The sequence below is a fragment of the Pseudophryne corroboree genome, chromosome 10 (genome assembly GCF_028390025.1).
Source record: "Pseudophryne corroboree isolate aPseCor3 chromosome 10, aPseCor3.hap2, whole genome shotgun sequence".
Classification (NCBI taxonomy): domain Eukaryota; kingdom Metazoa; phylum Chordata; class Amphibia; order Anura; family Myobatrachidae; genus Pseudophryne; species Pseudophryne corroboree.
In genome coordinates this window covers 112,599,406-112,623,901 of record NC_086453.1, presented here as the reverse complement: position 1 = coordinate 112,623,901, position 24,496 = coordinate 112,599,406, and the positions used below count along the sequence as shown (strand labels likewise).

The window sequence follows — 24,496 nt, the reverse complement described above, 5'->3', positions numbered from 1 at the left end:
ACATCTGATGGGGTACTTTTTTTGGGACACACATCCATATATATTGATTGACTACACAGTCTCTGTAAAGTGCTGCACAATAGGTTGGCGCCATACAGGATTATATATAATCTTTGTATAACATGGCTCATGACTGTTTTTACCTTCTGTTCATCTGGCACCTGGATTTTTCGTGCTTTTTTCATGATAGGCTGAGGTTTTAGTTCCTCTTCAGAAAATCTGTGTTTCCTTGGGTCAAAGGTCTCGTGTCCTGGTACGCTGGACAAGGCAAGGTCAGCGGGATCTGGGTCAAAGTTCATCATTACTTCCACAGACTCTGGGTCCACAGGACTGGGACTTTCTCTCGACAAAGGAGTTCCCTGACCTAGCATGGAAAACAGTATATGTTAGTGAGTACTTAAACCAATAGCAAGATATCCAGAAGAAACAGTTTTTAAAGGAATCATTGTGGGTTTTCAGCATTTTTTTTTTTCTTTAATATAATTTGATTCTGATAAAACACAAAAAATGCATCACACAATTTGTATGTGCCTTTTGTCATCCATTACAGGCGTGCTAGCATACCAACTTGATCACACACAGAAATGTGTCTTATGGTAGTATCCATCTACTTTTTGGCTGAAATAAACAGGGAACGATTAATTCATGGATATACAAATCAGCTTCAAACCAATCAATTAATTGAGCCAAGGTTAAATCAGCTGAAATATGGAAAAGAAATGTAGTGTTCATTCTAGCACCCTGCACCTTTCAAAACACTTGCAGTTCCTCTTTCCTGCCTGGGGTGTCGCTCTCTGCTCTGGTTCATTCTAGGGTGCTAGAATGAACACTAAAATGTCTGCCGACGAAATGCGTCATGTTGTTATGTGTCCGAATAGATTGTGAGAAACACTAATGTGAGCAATAACAGGCAATCGCTCACCGCAATGCGAGAAATAACGTAACCACATATAAGAACGGATACGAAATACTCTACTGCATTGTATTTCGTGTCACATCCAGTTAGAGAAGAACAACACAAGGACTACGCAGCATTTTTATTATGTCTATCGTTTTCAACATTTTTTCTACATATAAATATAAAAACACATATAAGTTATTCACCACAAAGAACCACGTTGATCAGGATTGCACCCACCCCCCATCCACTGTGCAGTATTCTGTGACGGGCAGGCCTTCACCACTTGCAGCGATGGGGGGGGGGGGGGGGGGGCAATCAGATGCAAATGCTGGATTTACTGGGGGTGGGGGCGGGGTTGTTCCATATTGCGTAGACACACACATGTACATAGCACACACACATACTCTGAGCTGGCAGTACTGTGAGGACTGAGGGAGCTGCTGTTGCAAAACATGCGCCGCAGCTCCCTGCAGACATTCTGTATGCAGAGAGCTCTGTAGAAGCAGCTTTACGATCGCAGTTTATGCTGAGACAAAGACACAGCTGTTTCAGACTTTAAAATAAAAAATGCAACCATTCGGGGGAGTTCTAGGTACTCAGAAATTCCCACTGCGTGCGCCTTTGGCGATGAACATGCTGCAGCTTTGGGCATAGGGTGAGCCTTAGTCAGCCAGCTAAAAACTGAATACAGCTATATTATCAGGCTGATATAATTGTTCTTAACCATAGCCTTCTTATATACCACTTTATATATCATACACTATTAGGATTAGGCAGACTATATATAATTTTATCAAAAATATATATATATTTTGTCATTTATATTATATGCTATTCACCATGCACTTAATCATTTATGTTAACTAAGCCAGCAACTAGGTAAATATTAGATCATTTACAGTCAAAATGGCTAAGCAGGAAAATATTATGCAAATTAATATAAAGTTTAGCTATAATGGTCCTAAATGATCACTGTGTTTCCGATGTTTACAAACTGCACATGTGCGGCCTGACGGGCAGTCTGGACGAGGGAGGGAGGAAGGAAACTTATTTTATTTATTTACTAACAGTTTTTTATATAGTGCAGTAAATTCCGTTGCGCTTTACAAATGGAAATAACAGTGATAAAACAAAACTGGGTAATAACAGTCATAGAGGTAGGAAGGAAATCCCACTGTGGCTGGGTTTACCCCTAGACAGAATGAGCGGGTTGGGTATGTGTGACCGGCGGTCAGGAGACCACCGGTCAGAATACAGATGATCCCGGCTGTTACATAGCTGGGGGCGAGGAAGGGCAACGAAGCCCCTTGCGGGCTCGCTCCGCTCACCACGCACTGGGATTGGTGGCTCGCTGCGCTCACCACGCACTAGGATTGGTGGCTCGCTGCGCTGGCCACAGGTTCTATTCCCACTCTGTGTGTGTCATGGACACTCATGAGTGGGAATAGTCCCTGTTGGTCGGCATGCCGACCAGTGGGATTTCCAGATGCCGGGATCCCATAACTGCATCCTGAATGAGCAAAGGCCATCTGAAGATGGTGTTGGCTAATAGAGACAAGCTCAGAGAAGCGACACTTAATAAATAGATCGCTGTCAACATGCCCATAGAGAACCTTGGGGATAGCTACAGCAATCTATATAATACTTTACACTGAAGAGATTCTCCATTATCTCCTACATTAAGGCTTTGCTAAATACCCCCAATCCTAAAAGTCCAGAAAATGATGCAGAAATGGTAGTTTCCACATGGCTTGCGGAATAAAACATCTTAGTAAATAGGTCCCTATATGGTTACCTTGTGAGACTACATATGTGGACTAACATGCAATGTCTCTTCCAGAAACAGGGATGTTATTGTTTATAGACATCAACATGTTCCTCCTTAGTGAAGCAGTCCTGACTAGCAAACAGATAGGGTTAAACACATGATCTGCTGTGCTCTAGCACATCAGCAGGAACACCACAAGTGAACTGTGAAAAGGGAGTACTCGGCAAGGTGGAACAAATCCTATGGGTAGCAGGCATACATCTGTGCCATGCAGTCTAGTGAGGCTGTAAATGTTATATGCTCGAGTTCTACAGCAGCTACGCCAGCAATTCAAGTGTGCATAATTCAGATGAAGCCCGGAAAATGGAAGACATGTCTATTTTTATTTCCATCCTCTTCTGCTTGAAGCAGAAACTCCCACGCCAACAATACTGAGGAACTGAAGAGCTGGGGTGTTGCATCTATAAGTACAGTACTGCCGCACTTTATCAATCAAAGCAATTAACTCTTATCATTACAAAAGTAAATAGCGTAGTGACATGTATTTCTGCATTACAGGTTTTGTCCACTTTGGATATCCTTTCCTTCTTCTTCCTTTTAGAACACTCGTCATGGCAAGCACTGCTGTACGTCCTGTCCACTCAGGTGCTGAATTAATACAAAACATAACCTGGGCAGGTTGGTCTTTACAGTACCTGCCCACACTTGACTTCTTCCATCTCCTGGAAACTACATATGCAAGGAGGTATGTGGAAATCCAAGTTGGATTGCATCAGCTTCCCAATACCATGCAAACATAGCAGATGGCTATTATATAATAATGGTGGTCGCAATATAGTAAAGCTTTCCAATTTTTCCCAATGTCACTCTAATCTGACATTGCCTACTGGACGTGCAATACAAGGAGTTGTCAAGTGTAGCAAAGTAAATGTTCTGCATAGCTGTAATGCTATGACATACAATCAAAAAAGACCAAATTGTCACAATGGGGCAGATGTAAGCCCCGTACACACGGGGCGAGATGTGTGCTGAGCGATCTATTAGTGACCGCTCAACACACATCTCTCGCCCGCTCAGCACAGCGTGATGTGTGCTGAGCGAGGGGGGAAGAGCGCTCATTTCACCCAGTGGTGAAATGAGCGACCTGCTAGATTGTGCCTGCATGCAAACCAGCCAATTATAATGGATTTGAAAAATGACAGTTAGGAGCTGATTGGCTGGTGCATTATCATCTTGCACTTATCACTGCTTTATCACTTCTTTATCCCTGCTCCAGGCTTAATATATCTGCCCCAGTGTGCCTTTGTGCCAACTTATCCACAGTTTCCACATGAAATGTACGTAGGCCTTTCATGTATCCTATTTCCAACTATGGTTCCAATGGAAATACTAGTTCTTATTTTGCCATAATATAGATTTGTGAGATTATCAATTTATTAGCATAAGTGGGAATAGGAACCTAAAATAGATAATAGAGAGCGCAGTATTACAGTCTATGAAGTCAGAAAAGCACATTACAACAGCAGATTTTTGTTCCTTTTACCATGGAGAATGGGCACTGCATCAATATTAAATATTTAAGAGCTGATGCAGAGTTGAATGGAGGTCGGCTGTAACGGCAACCGCATTGCATGCACAGAACTAAGAGCCTGACTCAGAGATGCAAGCAAAGCCAAAAAGCACACAACTAAGCAAAACCATGTGCAGGTGGGGCAGATGTAACATGTGCAGAGAGAGTTAGATTTGGGTGGGGTGTGTCAAAATGAAATCTAAATTGCAGTGTAAAAATAAAGCAGCCAGTATTTACCCTGCACAGAAACAAAATAACCCACCCTAATCTAACTCTCTCTGCACGTTATATCTGCCCCAACTACAGTGCACATGGTTTTGCCCATTAGAGAACACATTTGCTGCTGTGATCAGATCTGAATTAGGCTCATAGTCCGCAATTCTGTAGCCATACCCTCATTGAACTTCCGTACAAATATCCCACTACAGTCCAGTTCCGCAGTTCCAGCTACAAGCGCTGATGCAACTGAAATGCTTCCACTTCTGCGCCACCTGTAGATCAGTATGCGTGTATACGGCGTATACACAGAGCGAAAAACACGCAAGGTCCGCCCAGCAAACAGGCTTACATTCAACCCTGCACTTAGCTTATATAAAATCATAACATATGCAATTACATTGTATTTTAAATTAGATCAATATTCTGCATAGAAATGTGTTCTTGTCATTATTTTCTGTATATTAGGCTTTTGATAGTAGTAATACATTAACATACAAGAAAAAACTGATCCTAGAATAAAGCTACCACGGAGTATCAATGAACTGCAAAACAACGCAATATTCTTGTCACACGCCATAGGCGGCGTTCACCGCGCTTACCCCTGCGTGTCTGCTGGTCTGTGTTGCGGCCTCCGCCTTCGGTGGTCCACGGGCTCCGGCGTCTGGCTGGCGCGGCTCCCGGCGGTTCCCCGGGGCAGGGGCGCCGCCATGACACCCGGCATCACGTGGGCGGGGAGCAGGTGACGTCATCAGACTGTTCCGCCAATCCAGCGGAGGTGGGAGATTCAAAGGCAGACGCCGGGCAGAGCCTCGGCGCCTGAGTATCGTCTTTTCCCCTGAAGTGGATGCCAGGGCTCTTGTTCCCGGCGAATCTCTCTGCAGTCGTACCCCAGTGTCTCCGGCACTTCCAGGTGCTAGTTGCTGCACAGTTCCAGCGTATACAGCGGCTGGTGTGTTCCTCTGCAATCCAGTCACCAGTGCTTCTTGGAGTCAGCGTGGGCTGCGGGCTAAACGCCGCTCTCAAGTTCTACAAGTCATCAGAGTCTTTAAACACCGCTCTCAAGTTCTACAAGTCATCAGTGTCTTTAAACACCGCTCTCAAGTTCTACAAGTCATCAGTGTCTTTTAACACCGTTCTCAAATTCTACAAGTCATCAGTGTCTTTAACCACCGCTCCCAAGTTTTGCAAGTTACCAGTGTCATTAATCACCGCTCCCAAGTTTTGCAAGTTACCAGTGTCTTTAACCACCGCTCTCAAGTCATACAAATCATCAGTGTCTTAACCACCGTTCTCAAGTTCTACAGTGTCTTAATCACCGCTCTCAAGTCATACAAATCATCAGTGTCTTTAACCACCGCTCTCAAGTTCTATAAATCATCAGTATCTTTAGTCACCGCTCTCAAGTCATATAAATCATCAGTGTCTTTAACCACCGCTCACGAGTGTTTCAAATCATCAGAGTCTTTAACCACCGTTCACCAGTTCTTCAAATCATCAGTATTTCTAAAAACATCACTCACAAGTTCTTCAGCCACTATTATCTTGTACCAACACTCACAAGTACTTCTTTTCCTGGAATCTTTAACATTGCTTACAAGTTCTCCTATAGGCCTGGACATTCCCCCCATACGTTCCTTCTCTGCTATGAGACATTGTGTTGCTCCCTTCCTGCAATAAAGTTCTTTAATATTTTCACCAAGCTTTACTGTCAGAGTCCTGTATGAGGAAGACCTATATCAAGCCATCCCTGTTCCGACCCAACTGTGGTTCCTCTCCCCTACCATCGGGAGAACCCCCGAGTTCACAACACCCCCAACCTAGGTCAGTGACAATTCTGAAGGCACTGTTTATTGTTGATACATGGACAACAATATGTAGCAAACTGAATGTGCAATGTCTTCCTACCAGCTGTACTGTAAAGGGCCATATACACGGGAGAGATGTGTGCTGAGCGAACCGCTCAGCACACATCTCTCCTGCCGCTCAGCACAGTGCGATGTGTGCTGAGTGATGCGGGGGAGGAGGGGCGCTCATTTCACCCAGCGGGTGCAATGAGCGACGTGCTGGATTGAGCCTGCATGCAGGCCAATCTAGCACCGTGGGGAGTACACACGAGTGATCTGTTCTTAAAATCTTAGCAATCTAGTCAGATTGCTTAGATTTTAAGCATGGATCTCTCCGTGAGTACCCCCCTTAGGAAGCTCTGTGTTTTTTCATCTCTTGACTGCACTCTGGTTTGAGCGTCACACTAATGCACACTGAAAAATCTAAGTAGCTTTAAATCTTAAAATAACTGTTTCAATGGACTCAACGCCACACGTAACCACATCATCATCATGGAAGGCATGTCACAGAAAAATCAATATTAGCAGACACATAGTCAATATGGAAACTTGAACCAATTAGACTGGGATAAGGTTCCAGGCATATCAGAGTGTATAAAGGTCACAAACCTGTAATAATGAATGTCTTGCTCAAACATATTCGGTAATCAAAAAAAATACGCGCAAAATAGTATATTCTTTTAAATGTTCTATTCAAAGGCAACAGTGTTTTGTTTGTGTGTAGCACGAGTCTTGGAAGAAAAGATTAGAACCTGCACAATCACATTGTGACTTACTTGGTGATTAGCAAGCTCTGAGCCAGGGGATGAAGCTGTGCTGCTGTTCTGTTACAGAGACATGGGACTGCACGTGTGTAGGAGGGAACATCACATACTGTATGGGATGAGACACTCGCAGCAGGGATGAGCTGCACATGATCTTACACGATGTAACCTCTAGTAAATTCACACACCCATACACGGAGGACACTCATGACTTGGATGAATACACAGACCTTCTGTTATCAAACACACCCAATGTGCTTACAGACTTTAACAGGAGTATCAATACATTTATATCACTTATTCGCAATGTGTGCCATCCACGTTGTTCATGTTCCTTGCAGTGAGGGGCAAAGTAAATTGTTAAGGGTACACACTCCGAAATGGTTTAATATCTGCCCTTGTTGCTTATGTGCATCAAAAGCAGAGAAAAACAGGTCACTATGACAAATGCTGTAAGAATACTAACAGCAGTTTTAACAAACGCTGGATGGACCATTGATGTGGATTGTTGTATACACCATGAATATGACTACACATTACCAATGGTTGCGTTATTACATTGCGTTGATAGCTGCTACTGCTGAGGTCTGAGGAATTCCTAGTGGGTTTGAGATACAGACAGTGTCGCACTGGGGCATTAAGGGCCCACCAGGAAAACGCAGCTTAGACGCTTGGATAACCAGTAGTGCATGTTCTAGGCCCCTTGATAAATACAGTAGTAAATACTTCTAGTGCATGCATGATAGTGTTCCAGATTAATAACAGCAATACATTGTAGAAAATACACCATAGTCCTGTGCAGTATAAATGTAACATGTGTAATGTGTAATTTAAGTGCAAAATCTGATCCCTAGAGGAGGAGGAGGTGTATCCAGTCCGACCCTGGATACAGAAGATTAGAGTCATAGGGGGTCATTCCGAGTTGTTCACTCGCTAGCAGATTTTAGCAGCATTGCACACACTAGGCCGCCGCCCTCTGGGAGTGTATCTAAGTTTAGCAGAATTGCGAGTAGAAATTTCTTAGCAGTTTCTGAGTAGCTCGAGACTTACTCCTACACTGCGATCAGCTCAGCCCGTTTCGTTCCTGGTTTGACGTCACAAACACGCCCTGCGTTCGGCCAGCCACTCCCCCGTTTCTCCAGACACTCCCGCGTTTTTCCCTGACACGCCTGCGTTTTTTCGCACACTCCCAGAAAACGGCCAGTTTCCGGCCAGAAACACCCACTTCCTGTCAATCACACTCCGATCACTTCAACGATGAAAATTCTTCGTTCGGACGTGAGTAAATCTACTAAGTTTTGTGCTAAAATACTTAGCGCATGCGCACTGCGTACCATGCGCATTTTTGCCTTAATCGCTCTGTTGCAAAAATCGTCAACGAGCGAACAACTCGGAATGACCCCCATAGATAGAGGCTATGCATGTATAGGGGTGGTCTTCAGTATGCCGACTGACGGGATCCCGGCGCACAGTATACCGGCGCCGGGATCCCGACAGACGGCATACCGACACTTATTCTCCCTTGTGGGAGTCCACGACCCCCCTGGAGGGAGAATAAAATAGTGTGGCGAGCGTAGCGCGCCACCGTGCCCGTAGCGTGGCGAGCGCAGCGAGCCCGCAAGGGGCTCATTTGCGCTCGCCACACTGTCGGTAAGCCGGCGGTCGGGCTCCCGGCCCGGGATGCTGGTCGCCGGTAGCCCGACCGCCGGCATATCGTAGTGAACCCCATGTATAGATGGACTGAACCTCTGTTACTGTTTGTAACAAATTTGCTTTCAAGAGGTTTTGGCAGCCTCAGGGATAAATAAATTGCTAATTCTAAATTTGAAGGGTGATTAAATCTGTTACATGCAAAATTACTTCTAGATTACCCATTTTTTAATGTGCTCCCCACCCCCCAAAATGGCTAAATATCACTATATCACAATAACCACCAATTTTGCAGAGTTCATTGTAGCACAGATGGGATATTTAAAAGGTTGATTTAGTAAAATGCTACAGAAAATCACAATTTTTTTTTTACACTGAGACAGTCAAGACCAGTGTTTCCAACCTCTGATCTACATGCCGAAATTCCATTAAAATGAATGGGAAATACTCCATTACAAAATAAATTAGCATGCCAACCAAATCCCTGATCAGCCCCAGTGCAAGACATCCCGGTTACTACTATAACAGGGAAAGCAAGAACATGGTGTCCTCCTGCAAAACAGAACCACATGTTGGTCATTGCGGGGCTGGTGTCTTAAGCTGGGCCTACACTATAAAATTATCTGGCAGACCATCTGTCCAATCTGGCTGGTTGTAATGGAAATCTGGTAATGTATGGGAGCAAATGACAATTGGCCAATTGCTCCCAAACACTGGAAATCGTGATTTAACAATTTGCCTGAACGACCTTTTTTGTACGTTTTTCCAGTGTTTGGGAGCAAATGGTCGATTGTCATTTGCTCCCATACATTACCAGATTTTCATTCCAACCAGCTAGATTGGACAGATGGTCTGTCAGATAATTGTACAGCGTATGACCAGCTTTAGAAAATCTCTGACATCACTAAATATTGAGACAAAAGAAAGCTGTTTTCTATTCCTGATCTTGATTGAAATATAGATAAACCTGGTATTCCTATATACAGGAGAATTTTTGCTACTGCAAGTATGTAAAAGTAGCCATGAGACGAATTGTATTTTTCACAGTTTGTATGCTTTTTTTCCCTCCTAGAAAAATAAAAGAAATTACATAAAATATAAAACTATTTTAATATGCTACAAAAAAAAAAAAAGATCCAAAATATAACAATTTCTTGTATAGATTAAACATTAATGAGTCATTTGTGACAATGGGGGTCATTCAGGTCACATCACAACGCGGTGCGACCGCAGTTCCCCCATCCTTAGCGCTAATGTGCAGGTCCCATCCTGCGCGGCCCGACCAATGAGACTGCATCGCATTGGTTGAGGACGCCTCTACCTGACTGACAGGTAGAGGCATCTGCGGGGCGGGCGGGGATGGACCGTTGCAGGGGTGGCGCGGGGAAAATAGGGGCGGGTCAGCTGCGTTATCAGGGCAGTTGCGTGACGTAACATGCATGATGGAAAAAATGGCGGTGGGCCACCTTCCTTTGCAGCTGGGCTGCGGAGGCAGGGGGTCGTCCACAGTCGCTGCAGTGACATGCGTTGAGGTCATGGCTGGGGAGGCACTGGCTAGTATCAGAGCCAGACTTACACATGGGTGGTATTCATGTGACCGCCGGTCAGCTGACCGACAGTCACATGACCTCCTCCACCAGCCCGACGGGTCACTGTCCCGATGGTCGGCATGCCGACCAACAGGGACTATTTCCACTCGTGGGTGTCCACGACACCCATAGAGTGGGAATAGAACCCGTGGCGACCGCAGGTCGCCAACGAGCCCGCAAGGGGCTTGCTGCACTCGCCCCTCCCCGCCGGGATCCCGGCGTCAGTATGCTGCCGGGATCCCGGCGTCGGTAAGCTGACCGGCGGTCAGCCGTACTACACCCTTACACATACATATATGAGCCTGATTATTCATGTGGGCACTATACAAAAGCGGAGCACTGCAAATTTGGTGTGGTTATAAAAATTATTAGAATAATACATTTATAAGTTATAAATATTGTCTTTGTATTATTCTAATCATTTTTATAGTCAAAACTCTGCAGTATACTGGAGTGTGACAGGAGAGACTTCGCCTCCCCTGCCTCCCCTGACCGCACTTCACAGAGTTGCTGCGACCAATTAAATTGCAGTCACAGCCGCTGGGCGGGACCATTCAGCATGCTGGGTGGCCTTTCCCTGTGATGGGCGTCCCCCAGCATGCGAAAGAAAGGATTGCAGACTCTGCTTTTTAGTACGTAAGGGTACATAATTGCGCCTGAATATGTGATAGTATTAGTTGCTTTTGAATGACAGATAAACTATATATAAGTAAAGAATGTGTGTATTTATTCTATAAAACAAAATGACAAAAAGTATGAATAAATGAAAAAAATAAGTCCAAAGTCCAGTGCAATAGAGTGTGGCGTCCCACCACGTTAAATTGCACTCAATCGTATACCACAAAGTGTGGAGGGGCATATAACAACACAGTCCCAAAAGGAGCTCACTATGTGATATATGAGTCACGGTGAAAAAGTCTATTGCGGAGGCTGGATCCTGTCTCGAGAGGGGATGCGATCTTCCGACAGTGCTAGCAGTGACGGGGTACCCCAAATGGCTGTGCGAGAGGGATAAGTTGTAGGGAGACAGGTGATCGCTGGCTCTGGACTCGCCGCTCTCTAACTCAGTCCATTGCGGCGGAAGGTGCCCGTGTAAACAGGCGTCCAGAATACACACATTCTTTACTTATATATTGTTTATCTGTCATTCAAAAGCAACTAATACTATCACATATTCAGGCGCAATTGTGTACCCTTACGTTGTATATCCCTAGAGGTTTTGGGTTTAACCTCCATCACAATCTTGCTGCCACAGCATTTATCCACACAAGTAGGGCGCTGGATACAACTTGTTCATAATCTGCTTTTTAGTAGAATCTGCAATTCCACCTGAATGACCCCAATGGGCGGGAAGGAATGACGCCCGAGTTCAGCTGCCATGTGGGATGCCAGGCGAACCCGGACTTTTTTTTAAAGGGGTAATCACTTACAAGGCAAAACCATGCCATGTAAGTGGTTGCCCCTTTAATAAAAATGTCTGCGTTATGCCCGGCATCCCGCCCTATATTTACACTGGCCAAAACCTTCTACATAGGACTTTTCATATGGGTATAAACCACATCAGCTCTCACTGGTAATCATATAGAAGACACTTCAAAATAATACTATGAGACAGTGAAAGCGAATACAGAATAAGGCACAGTACTGATCAAACACATACAAAAACATATATAATCAAACAGGATGTCTGAGGTGACAGCACATGGGAGGTAATGACAGTATTAGCTATAGGTTGGGTGGAATGTTGTTACTACATAAGTGCTACATAATAATATGTATATTCTCTTTAAGGAGGACACCTTAAGGTGGGTACACACTGGTGGATATATCTGCCGATCAATTGATCGGCAGATATATCTATGGATGGATCGGGCAGTGTGTTGAGCAAACACACTGTCCGATCCGTCGGGGACTGACGTCATGAACTGGGCGGGCGTGTACACACGCACGCCCAGTTCAGCTGTCAATCACCACCGGCTGCCGCAGCATGTGTACGGGTGGTCGGCTGACCGCCCGTACACACACAGCGACCCGCCAATATATCGGTAGATATATTGGCAGTCGGTCGTGCTGCGGGGCCGACGCGACACGTCGGTCAACGACGGAGTTCACAGACGTATCACCCACACACTGCGCGACGGACCCGCGATATATCGGCCGTTCAAGAGAACGCCCAATATATCGGCCAGGCAAGAGATACTTCCAGTATTGGCCAGTGCGCCCATCACAGCTTTTGGTGCCCGCCCCATTAATTTGTGCAATGATGACCCAGAGAGGCAGAGACCCTCAGCGTCACATATATGAAGTTTTACCTGCTATGTCAGCACTTGGCATTCAGCGTACCCCGCAGTGAAAATAAAGACATGGATTAATTTAACTTTTACTTATACAGCATCAGCATATTCTATTGCGCTTTACAACTGGGAACACAACTGTGATAAACCCAGAGCGTCGAAGAGGTAAGAGGGCCCTGCCCAAGCTTACAATCTATATGAGTGACATAGGGGCCCATTTATCATTGATCGCATATTCAATGCGATCTGGGTGCAATATTAGCACCCAGGATCGCATTGCAATATGCAATCACATCGGCAGGATGTATCAATAAGCACCCGCCCCTGTGATGTGCTCATTAATTTGCACAGAGGCCATTTCTGGGAGGGGGGGGGGGGGGGGGGGAATCCTCTGCTGGCTGAATCCATGAAGTGTAGCCAATAGGCTAGAATGGCGATAGCTGAGGGGGTCAATTTTGGGAATGCTTTGCATTCCAGAAACTGATACTTCTGGCAGCATCACATTCGCCATAGAAACCTATGGGGGAATGCACCTACGGCGGGAATAGAGGGATCGCAGCAGGTATCGGAGATATATGCTGTGGTCTCTCCTACATATATTTGGGGGATATTGAATATTTGCAGCTAACCCTTGAAAACAGAAATACTGTAGCCGCAAATATTGTTTGATAAATGGGCCCCATAATGTCAGCTAGCGTAGGCTTACCGTACTATCCCTTCTATGACTTCAAACCTGCATTTCACTTGGTTTTAATCAGCCACAGAACCTGTGTAATTCATGTCTGTCCCACTTTAAAGGGATAGCATGGCAAGCCTAAGCTAGTGACATGGATTCAACTAGGAAATACCTATTATTATATTACAGATGCCTAATCTAATTTTGGTCAGCCTGTTTGCATGAGAATTACATTGTAAGTGTGCCCAGCAAGAGCATGCTGGTAATTGCAGTACAACAACAGCTGGAGAGCCAGAGACTACAGTGTGCATCCTGTGCAAAGTCAGGGTTCAGTAGCAGAAGTGGGTGAGCAACGCCCTGACACATGCACACAGGTGATGGCCGTGCCCAGTGCACGGGACTATATGCACAGTAATCCACCCTCATGAGGCGACTGCCCGCCCTCCCCGGCCCAACAGCACATGTCAGCTCCTGCAGCTGCTCCCCGTGAGTGGATTTCCCTGGCTGGCCGGGCTCTCTCAGAGGGAGGGGTTTGTTTGCGGTGAGCATGCACATGGAGCTGGAGTGTGAGGTGGCCCCAGGGAAGGGAATGCTAAGGAGGGTGGTGGAGAAAGGAGAAGGGAGGGGAGGAGTAGGGAGAGAGGACTTGTACAAAGGAAGCCGGCTGAGCGAGACTAATTGATGTGAAATCCTAAATTCCTAGGGGGGAAATGGGAGGGGGCTGGAAAGGCTGGATGCAGGATCAGATCTGCTGCCAGTCCTTTGCAAAGCGTTGTTGCTAGCTTATGTGGGTAGATCTGTGCCCACATAGGAATGCTATTTGCATCTAATATAAAATGCCATGGAAAAAAAAGACTTCATAGAATTCTATAAACATATAGAAGTGTAATAACAGATGTATAATAAGGGTATATTAGACTAATACTTGTCCACAAAAAAAAGCTTTTTATGTGGCATTAGATAGATAGATAGATAGATAGATAGATAGATAGATAGATAGATAGATGTAGACATAGATACACAAATATAAGTATTATATATTACAGATGGGTCACTTGCACCAAGGATAGGGCTGGTGTAAGTGCATGCTGGCTATGACACCAAGAATACATGTATGCTGTAAGTGGTGCAGTCACATAAATGCATATAACACGGCATGCGTGCAATCGCAGTTTAAGAGCCGGACGGGGCGTCAATGCCGTCTTGTGTGGGCGTCGACACACCATTTAGGGGGCAGGCCACACGCAGCCGATGCGACCCAAAAGATGGATGTCCTCCGAATAGAACCCTTCTCATGGTAGCGCATCGCTGAATAGCGATGCGCTCGCATGTTAGCTGAAAGGGGGGAAAGGCAGGACCCGGCATGCGGAGCGGACTTGCCCTGTGCTGGGCGTCCCCCCGCATGTTAGAGTAAAGGATTGTAGTTGTGCCATATGTTGCACAACTACAACCCATGCTGAATCTAGCCTTTAGTTCCAGGCATGCAACGTGATGGTAACTGCGCCAACCTGCGTACACGGACCTGCGTTAACCTTTTCATTTAGAACTCTTATAATTTATGATTATCCTTGCCTTTATATAGCTATGACATAATGCACAGCACTGTACATTGTAGGATCATTATAGGACAAACAAATGACATACGTACAATGGAATAAAACAGAAGGTAAATATGCCCCTGATCAAATGAGCTCCCGTTTACACTGTATGGAAGGGCGGCTCTGGGAGATCATGTGATCTCCCAGAGCCGCCCTTCCATACAGTGTAAACGGGAGCCGTGTCGCATCATGTTTTTTGAGCTAGGGGAAAAGGGGTTAGTTGGGTAAAGTCTGTAATCTACTTCCTGCTGTAGCTCCTTGTTCAAGAAACAAAGAAAAATCTGCACTCTCCAAATGCCATATAGGATATCTGAACAGAACCCCGATTATAATGTCTGGAAAGATCCTATAATCTCGTATCGGGGGTGCTACCTAAGACAACCATGTATAACACCTGTTGAACAAAAAGAGAATGGGGTTGTACTGCTAGGTGCACTAAATTAAGATAAAATTTAACTTTTATTATTATATTGTATTAAAAGACCGATATTTCGGACCGTGTGCGAAAAATAGGGTTAAAAATTGAATAAAGAATCCAACTATGTGCTCAAAGATATAGACGTGATAAGAAGTAAAAAATGTGTCTGCTCCTCTGATTGCACTGACTCTCTATTGGGGTGTTTTGAAATATATTTAATGTATTTAACATATGTTATATACCCTTGATAGAGAAAAGACCCAATCACTTGTATTTTAAGGGTACCGATCCTTTTATAACCCACCATATATTGGGTAGAGATGTGTTATATCGGGTAAGAATAGACTCCGTTATTTCTATTAATCCCACTTATTACAGTTGTCTATATTAGTTGGGTATTTTAGAATTCAAATTTTAGCGTGAGATATCAGATGTTCATTTGCCATAATGGTAGGATGCCAATTGCTATCTATAAAGTCGACTGCTGCAGATCCACAGACTGCTAATCCTGCGTCAGTAAAAAGAGATATACGCCGGAATTTATATGCTAATATGCTAAGTCTCGGGACTGGTCACAATGTGCCCCACACCCCACAGACCCACAAATATTGTGTATCACTTCACATGAACGGTGCCCTAGTAATTCTACTGTAACGACTGATACAGGTAAAAATAATGATGACACTGACAACACTGGGCAGATGACAGTATCTGTATGTATTCATTAAACCTCTATCCCATGAGTTACTGGTATTGTGTTTTCTTATATTACTGGTGTGAGTATTCTATACATATGATACGTCTATTATTGTTTATGACACGAAATAAACTGCCACAGACACACAGACCATTGAGCCCGTCTGATAGTTATTTATAACGCAAATTACACTGCTGCAGACATATAGACCATTAAGCCTGTATCAATTGCGGCTGTATGTACAGAAAGCCCTGTATAGTGTGTTAGTGAATCACACAATGACTATGAATTGCCCAGTGCTTTATTGGTGTATATCTCCTTTATACTGATTCACATTAATATTGCCCTGGTATTTATATAATGATAGGCTGTCTTGGATATCCTAAAATTTAACAAGGGCAGTGATGGTAATCAGTATGCAGAATCTGCACACAGGACAATTCTGATATATGTGATTGATCAAGCTAGATTGTTCAGCAATCACCGGCCACTGGCCATTGTCAGTTGTGTAACTTTGTATTGCAATGGACCGTGTATGCTCATGTAACAAATTCCTATGTTTGTGTAATACTGCTGCACCAGATCCGTGAGTTGATCCACAATGATCTCATTGACAGTATATTTATTGTTCCCGATACTATGCTGTTGTAATAGATCAAGGAATGACTGTGGGGTACCCTGTGCCTATTGGATCTAAATCTCCTCAATATTGATTTTTATGCATATTGCCCTGCCAATTATGTAGTGTCAAATTGTCTTGAGTGCCATAGAAATTGTCAGGAGCAATGATAATATAATATGCACATGGGACACGTCCAATATGTGTTGTGAGGCAAACTAAAATCCTACACATGCACAGACCGCTGTGCCTGCACTGAAATTCTACATATGCACAGACCGCTGAGCCTGCACTGAAATTCTACACATACATAGACCGCTGAGCCTGCATCTGCTGGAGGCTGTGTATGCAGATCGATGTATAAATTTGTATGACAATTAAATATAAAGGTGTGATATCGCACCAAGAATCTATAGATAAATCAGCATTAATCTGATATGCAGATTATTTTCTAATTTCTGGTGCTTAGAACTACACCACTATCACACTCTCTCTAGTATGTTAAAGTCTAATCCTGACGTAGGTAACAGTACTCTAGCAGTATTGATACTAATCAATATTGGCATCAATTTTTAGTCAGCGTTTGTCCGACCCACGGGTATTCCCGTGTTCACTGTGCAGCACTCCAATACCCCAATGTATATTAAAAATATAAAGTATATTATTATGGGTATCACAGCTGCATCAGCTTATGGTCGGCATTTGTCCGACCCACGGATGTGCCCGTGTTCGCTGTGCAGTGCTCTGATAGCCCAATATATAGTATAGACAAGTTTCACGGAACCCCAATAAACATCAAAAGAAATTCAATAATTAGTCAGTGCAAGAGCATCGGAGCAGACTACAATGCCGATGCGCGCATTTCGCAACTAGCTTTTTCAGGGCTTGGCTAATTATTGAATTTCTTTTGATGTTTATTGGGATGCAGGCTCAGCGGTCTATGTATGTGTAGAATTTCAGTGCAGGCTCAGCGGTCTGTGCATATGTAGAATTTCAGTGCAGGCACAGCGGTCTGTGCATGTGTAGGATTTTAGTTTGCCTCACAACACATATTGGACGTGTCCCATGTGCATATTATATTATCATTGCTCCTGACAATTTCTATGGCACTCAAGACAATTTGACACTACATAATTGGCAGGGCAATATGCATAAAAATCAATATTGAGGAGATTTAGATCCAATAGGCACAGGGTACCCCACAGTCATTCCTTGATCTATTACAACAGCATAGTATCAGGAACAATAAATATACTGTCAATGAGATCATTGTGGATCAACTCACGGATCTGGTGCAGCAGTATTACACAAACATAGGAATTTGTTACATGAGCATACACGGTCCATTGCAATACAAAGTTACACAACTGACAATGGCCAGTGGCCGGTGATTGCTGAACAATCTAGCTTGATCAATCACATATATCAGAATTGTCCTGTGTGCAGATTCTGCATACTGATTACCATCACTGCCCTTGTTAAATTTTAGGATATCCAAGACAGCCTATCATTATATAAATACCAGGGCAATATTAATGTGAATCAGTATAAAGGAGATATACACCAATAAAGCACTGGGCAATTCATAGTCATTGTGTGATTCACTAACACACTATACAGGGCTCTCTGTACATACAGCCGCAATTGATACAGGCTTAATGGTCTATATGTCTGCAGCAGTGTAATTTGCGTTATAAATAACTATCAGACGGGCTCAATGGTCTGTGTGTCTGTGGCAGTTTATTTCGTGTCATAAACAATAATAGACGTATCATATGTATAGAATACTCACACCAGTAATATAAGAAAACACAATACCAGTAACTCATGGGATAGAGGTTTAATGAATACATACAGATACTGTCATCTGCCCAGTGTTGTCAGTGTCATCATTATTTTTACCTGTATCAGTCGTTACAGTAGAATTATTAGGGCACCGTTCATGTGAAGTGATACACAATATTTGTGGGTCTGTGGGGTGTGGGGCACATTGTGACCAGTCCCGAGACTTAGCATATTAGCATATAAATTCCGGCGTATATCTCTTTTTACTGACGCAGGATTAGCAGTCTGTGGATCTGCAGCAGTCGACTTTATAGATAGCAATTGGCATCCTACCATTATGGCAAATGAACATCTGATATCTCACGCTAAAATTTGAATTCTAAAATACCCAACTAATATAGACAACTGTAATAAGTGGGATTAATAGAAATAACGGAGTCTATTCTTACCCGATATAACACATCTCTACCCAATATATGGTGGGTTATAAAAGGATCGGTACCCTTAAAATACAAGTGATTGGGTCTTTTCTCTATCAAGGGTATATAACATATGTTAAATACATTAAATATATTTCAAAACATCCCAATAGAGAGTCAGTGCAATCAGAGGAGCAGACACATTTTTTACTTCTTATCACGTCTATATCTTTGAGCACATAGTTGGATTCTTTATTCAATTTTTAACCCTATTTTTCGCACACGGTCCGAAATATCGGTCTTTTAATACAATATAATAATAAAAGTTAAATTTTATCTTAATTTAGTGCACCTAGCAGTACAACCCCATTCTCTTTTTGTTCAACAGGTGTAGCTCCTTGTTACCAGTGCCGTTTCTTGCAACGGGCGAGCCGTGCAACCGCTCAGAGAGGGGGAAAATGAGCGGCATCGCTCATTTTATCGGCAAGTGTGTATGGGCCTTTAGAGTGTAAGCTCATTTGATCTCCCAGCGCCGCCCCTGCCGCGTCACTAGCAGTGTCACCAACCCAGCAATATGCCGGGTTGGTGAGCGCAGCGGGAAAGGGGGCTGAGCACAGGCCGCAGCCGGGTAGCACCCGTGTCATGCTCCTGGCTGTGACCCATGCTCAGTAGGTGGAAAAGGGGTATAACACTGCTGCTCATGTAATGGGATGCAAACGGCCTAAATGTGTAATCATTTATACTTGCAGATAAAATGTGTGACAGACAGAAAGTCATTTTATCCGAGAGCCTGAACCCATCCGATATTGTGGCCATGCACTATGATATCTCACACACTGTATGGCCCAAGATATCTGCATTCCCCTCATGGGGAGGAGACAGTTTCCTGTTTCTCCCCTGCCGCAGCTTTGCGTACACTGACAGAATCGGATCTATCAGACATTTTGGACAATTCAGCATTTCCATCTGATCGATATTTTGAGAATGGCGGCACACAAACACAGTTCAATTATCTCTCCGATCCGCCGGTATCAGTTAATTGTATAATGTATTCCCAGTATTAGACCGTTTAAACACAACATACTGTATTTTTTTATATATTATTAAATACGGATTCTACTTTCTAATACATATAAATAGCTAGGCACGTCAGACAACAATAATTAATGGAACTCTATGGATATGCCTGGTCCTTTCTCCATAGCATTTGCCCCTTCTATAACCTATGTACCAAACTTGTTCTTTAGAGCTGGCTAACTTTTTGCATTCTTAATGCCAAGTTCCAACCCAGCAGAAAGTGAAGAAAGCCTTTAAGCCGTCCATTGGTTTTATTAATACACTTGCCCCTCACCAACTACCACCTTTTCCCCCAATAATCACTCGGACAACTGAATTGCGATTTAAAGGGTCACAGCCAAATTTATTGATCGAATTAGAATTGGTACTCTATAAGTGGGTGGCGAGAAAGCAGTGCGTGCCCCCGGCTACAGTCTCAATATTAAGTTTCTACTCAATTAAACAATGGGGCGGAACCGAAGTCCCGCCCTTGCGCAACTTAGCTGAGCGGTACCACTTCCCACCATTGGCATAGCACCGGTCCACCCTTAAGATGACGACCGTGTCGGCCCTTGAGGCCACGACAAACTCGCCGAGTATCTGGGGGAAGTGCCGGCCAACCGATGTTGCGCTACTACAGACCGCCGAGGAGCACTGCTTGCCGCCTCTTAGATCCTTGTCCAGAGTGAAAGAGGAAGCCTGCCTGCCTTTCCTGACCTTTTGTACCTCCCAGGTAACTCTCCTCCCCATTTCCCTGTAGGATGTGCTCTGTTATCTCTCTGACCTACACTCCCCTTCCCCCTCCCCTCCCCTCCCCCCCCCCCTTTCCCAATTCCCAGCCCTAGGCTTCCTTCCTTAAAAAACCAGGACGCTTATTTATTCTTCAGGCCTATTTGGCCCTTGAATTCTTATACATTTAATGTAATCTCTTGTACAAACTGTGATGGGACTGGCTGGTTTAACCTCCTAGGAGCCATTAGTCACACAGATAATACAGCAATGATAAGATACGGTGAGCTAATCTCACATTCATAGTATTAAGGGTACATACATTAAAAGGAGCATTGTTTCTGTGCAACATAATATTCATTATTATCCTTAGAAGAAATAAATGAGTTTGTGTGGAGGGCTGGAAGAAGACATGAAATGCGACACAGCTGTGTTGGCCAGACCTACTGTAATGTGTAATAATTAACACAAAGTGGGGGTGAGGGAAATTGTTCCAATTCAACTATGCTCACTGGCTTCAGGCAAGAAAACATATTACAAGTTCTCTGCACAAAGAAAATCAAGATCTTGGGCTTCATATAACAATGAGACATACCCCCTTTAGCACAGGAGTTATAGCCTCTATTCAGTATGTAACAAACAGCTGTACTGCTTATCAGCGTTTAAAGTGGTCCTAGAGAGGTGGTGGAACTCACCTCCCTCCCCCTGGTGCCCATGCAATAAAAGTGTTGCACGCGCCCCTAAAATGGGCGTGGTCTCACAAAGAAAGGGGCACGGTCACACAATAGTAATAATGCCCACAGTAGTAGCACCCCTAATACACATAATGTCCACAGTAATAGCACCCCGTTATACACAATGCCCACAGCAGTAGCGCCCCTTTTACAATGACAACAGTAGTAGTGCTCCTTATGCAATGTCCACTGTACTGGTAATGCCCACAGTGGTAGTGCCCCTTATATAGAGCCCATAGTAGTGGTGCCCCTTATGCAATGCCCCCAGTAGTAGTGCCCTTTATGTCCCCAGGAGTGATGCCCCTTATGAAGTGCCCCCTTTACAATGCCCTCATTAGTAGTGCCCCATTACTAATGCCCTTAATGGTAATGCCCCTGTGTAGTATTGCCCCCAGTAGTAATGTCGCCTGTAGTAATGCCCCCTGTAGTTTAGCCCCAGTAGTTATGCCTCCTGTAGTAATACCCCTAGTAGTAATGCGCCCCTGTAGTTTGCCCCCTTGTAGTTTGCCCCAGTAGCTTTCCCCATGTAGCTTGTCTCAAGTAGTAATGCCCCCGGTAGTTTAGCCCCCTTGTAGTAATGCCCCCTGTAATTTGCTCCCTTGTAATTTAGCCCCCCTATAGTTTAGCCCCCAAATAGTAATATCCCATTCCCCAGTAGTTTAGCCCCTGTAGTTATGCCCCCAGTAGTAATGCGCCCCTGTAGTTTGCCCCCAGTAGTTTACCCCTTGTAGTTTGCCTCCAGAGGTTGGCCCCCATGTGTTTGCTCCCGTGTAGCTTGCCTCCAGTAGATGCGCCGCTAACACACTTTAAAAAAAACAAAACACCATACTTACCAAGCCCCGCTTCCGCGTCCGACCGCTGTGATCCTCCTGGCGTCCGGCTCCCCAGCACTATGAGAGAGAGACGTCATGACGTTTCTCCCATAGTGCTCACTGACAGAGCCGGAGCTCAGTAGTGAGCTCCAGCCACCGGCTTCCTCTGTGGAGAGAGAGCCGGGCGCCCGCTGGTAACACAATCTCAGCGGACGCCCAGCATCTCCCTGCAGCACCGGCACACATTGGGTTAGGTGAGCTGGAGGAGGCGGAACTGCATTGTCTCCAAGTGGAACTGACAAAACGCAGTTCCGCCCCGTTCCGGCTCACTTTAACCCCTGCTGCTTACGCCATCTACAGATGGGGGACCTAGTAGAAGCCTTTCCAGCTCCAGTGAAGCCTTCTAGGATTTGCTTAGTGCCCACTGGGAGAAAGTGCAATGCAAATGTGAATTACACAGCAGCCAGTCACTGATAGAGGTACGCCGCCTGCAACAGAGAGGAGGACAACAGCTCCGATAAATACAGCCAAATCCATATCCTCTATAAGAAAAGGCTAGCGCTGCTCCTCACCTCAATGGGGGGAATTCAAGTATTTAAATTGTTCCAAAACGTTTGGCATTTTCATTATTTGTCTATACCTGAAGCTTTGCTACTCTGAGAAGATCCTGAGATCCTGCACTAGTGGCTATGGCTCAGTAATGCCACAGCATACCCTCAATAAAAAGAATGTAGGTGGTCATTCCGAGTTGTTCGCTCGTTGCCGATTTTCGCTATGCTGCGATTTGTTGCTAACTGCGCATGTGCATCGTACGCAGAGAGCATGCGCCAAGCTATTTTACACAAAACTTAGTAGATTTGCTGGTGTTCGTGCGGCGCTTTTCAGTCGCACTGCTGATCGGTGAGTGATTGACAGGAAAGGAGCGTTTCTGGGTGGTAACTGAGCGTTTTCCGGGAGTGTGCTAAAAAACGCAGGCGTGTCAGGGAAAAATGCGGGAGTGTCTGGAGAGACGGGGGAGTGGCTGGCCGAACGCAGGGCGTGTTTGTGACGTCAAACCAGGAACTAAACGGACCGAGCTGATCGCAATCTAGGAGTAGGTCTGGAGCTACTCAGAAACTGCAAGGAATTATTTAGTAGCAATTCTGCTAATCTTTCGTTCGCTATTCTGCTATGCTAAGATACACTCCCAGAGGGCGGCGGCCTAGCGTGTGCAATGCTGCTAAAGCAGCTAGCGAGCGATCAACTCGGAATGAGGGCCGTAGAACACTGCAGTTTATGCCCTATTGTTATAGTAACCCTAAACATAATATATAAAGGAATATACCTATATCTAGGGCTTATTTCCATTGTAAATAATATAGGTGGAATAGCCATTCTCCACGCTGAACTTAATGTCTATATATTTATTTATTTATACAGTAGAATTTTTGCATACAATAGTTTCATTTGGTCTTCTAGGATAAGGCTTTCTCCGGAGGCATTTCACCAGCTGACGGTATTCGGGCATTGGTTTCCTGAACGCCGTGATCCCGACAGCCGGTATATTAACTGCATCCCTTTGGTAGAATAAAGGTCGTTATTGGAACTATGGGCCTAATTCAGACCTGATCGCCGTGCTAACATTTCGCCAGACAGCGGACACCTGCAAATCCGTTCGCAACTCACCAACGAATGATTTTTCCATACTGTGCAGTCTGTGCGTAGCTCAGGACTTACTCCTACAGTGTGAAACAATCAGGCTGATTGGGCCGGAGCTGACGTCACACACCTGCCCTGAAAACGCTTGGGAACGCCTGCGTTTTTCCTGACACTCCCAGAAAAAGGCCAGTCACCAACCCCAAACGCCCGTTTCCTGTCAATCAGCCTGCGATCGCCTAGCGATCAAAAAAGATGCAGGATTTTTTTTGCAGTTTGGCCTCGCCCCTACTCATTACGATCCGTATGCATGCGCAGACATTCAATAATCGCCCGCTGTGTGATTTCGCACAACACCGATCAGGTCTGAATTGGGCCCCATGTGCTGAAGGAAAAGGGAATTTGTTCAAATTTAGTGGTGCTTGTTAATTCTAGTTTAAAAAATTAAATTATGAAATATAACCCTTATTTTATTTTTGTGCAATTACAGGGAAACCAAATGCATGCACTGTAACAGAGGTTTAGCATGTGTTTTGGGGAATGACAACATTTGCATGTATTGTATGTCTGTGATTTGTATGTTTTATTCTCTCTGCCTCTATTTTGTATCAACTTGTAACTGGTAAAGCACGTGTTAATGCAATGCCACATATTCTGTTCAGTAGAGCATATAAACACATGCTCGATCACTTGGAGCACTGCGGCAGAGATGATCGCCA

At 44.5% G+C, this 24,496-nt stretch overlaps 1 protein-coding gene and 1 long non-coding RNA gene across 2 annotated transcripts in view; one reads left to right on the top strand and one right to left on the bottom strand.

The window, feature by feature from the left end:
• DBP (D-box binding PAR bZIP transcription factor) overlaps positions 1 to 24,496 on the bottom strand; it is a 59,752-nt gene that overhangs the window by 9,062 nt on the left and 26,194 nt on the right. Inside the window, exon 3 of the mRNA XM_063942740.1 lies at positions 144 to 364. Within this exon, the coding sequence (XP_063798810.1) occupies positions 144 to 364 (221 nt within the window). The remainder of the gene's footprint in view (positions 1 to 143; positions 365 to 24,496) is intronic.
• The window catches only part of LOC134966184 (uncharacterized), a 155,902-nt gene that overhangs the window by 106,400 nt on the left and 25,006 nt on the right, over positions 1 to 24,496 (top strand). The gene's annotated exons all lie outside the window — the stretch shown is intronic.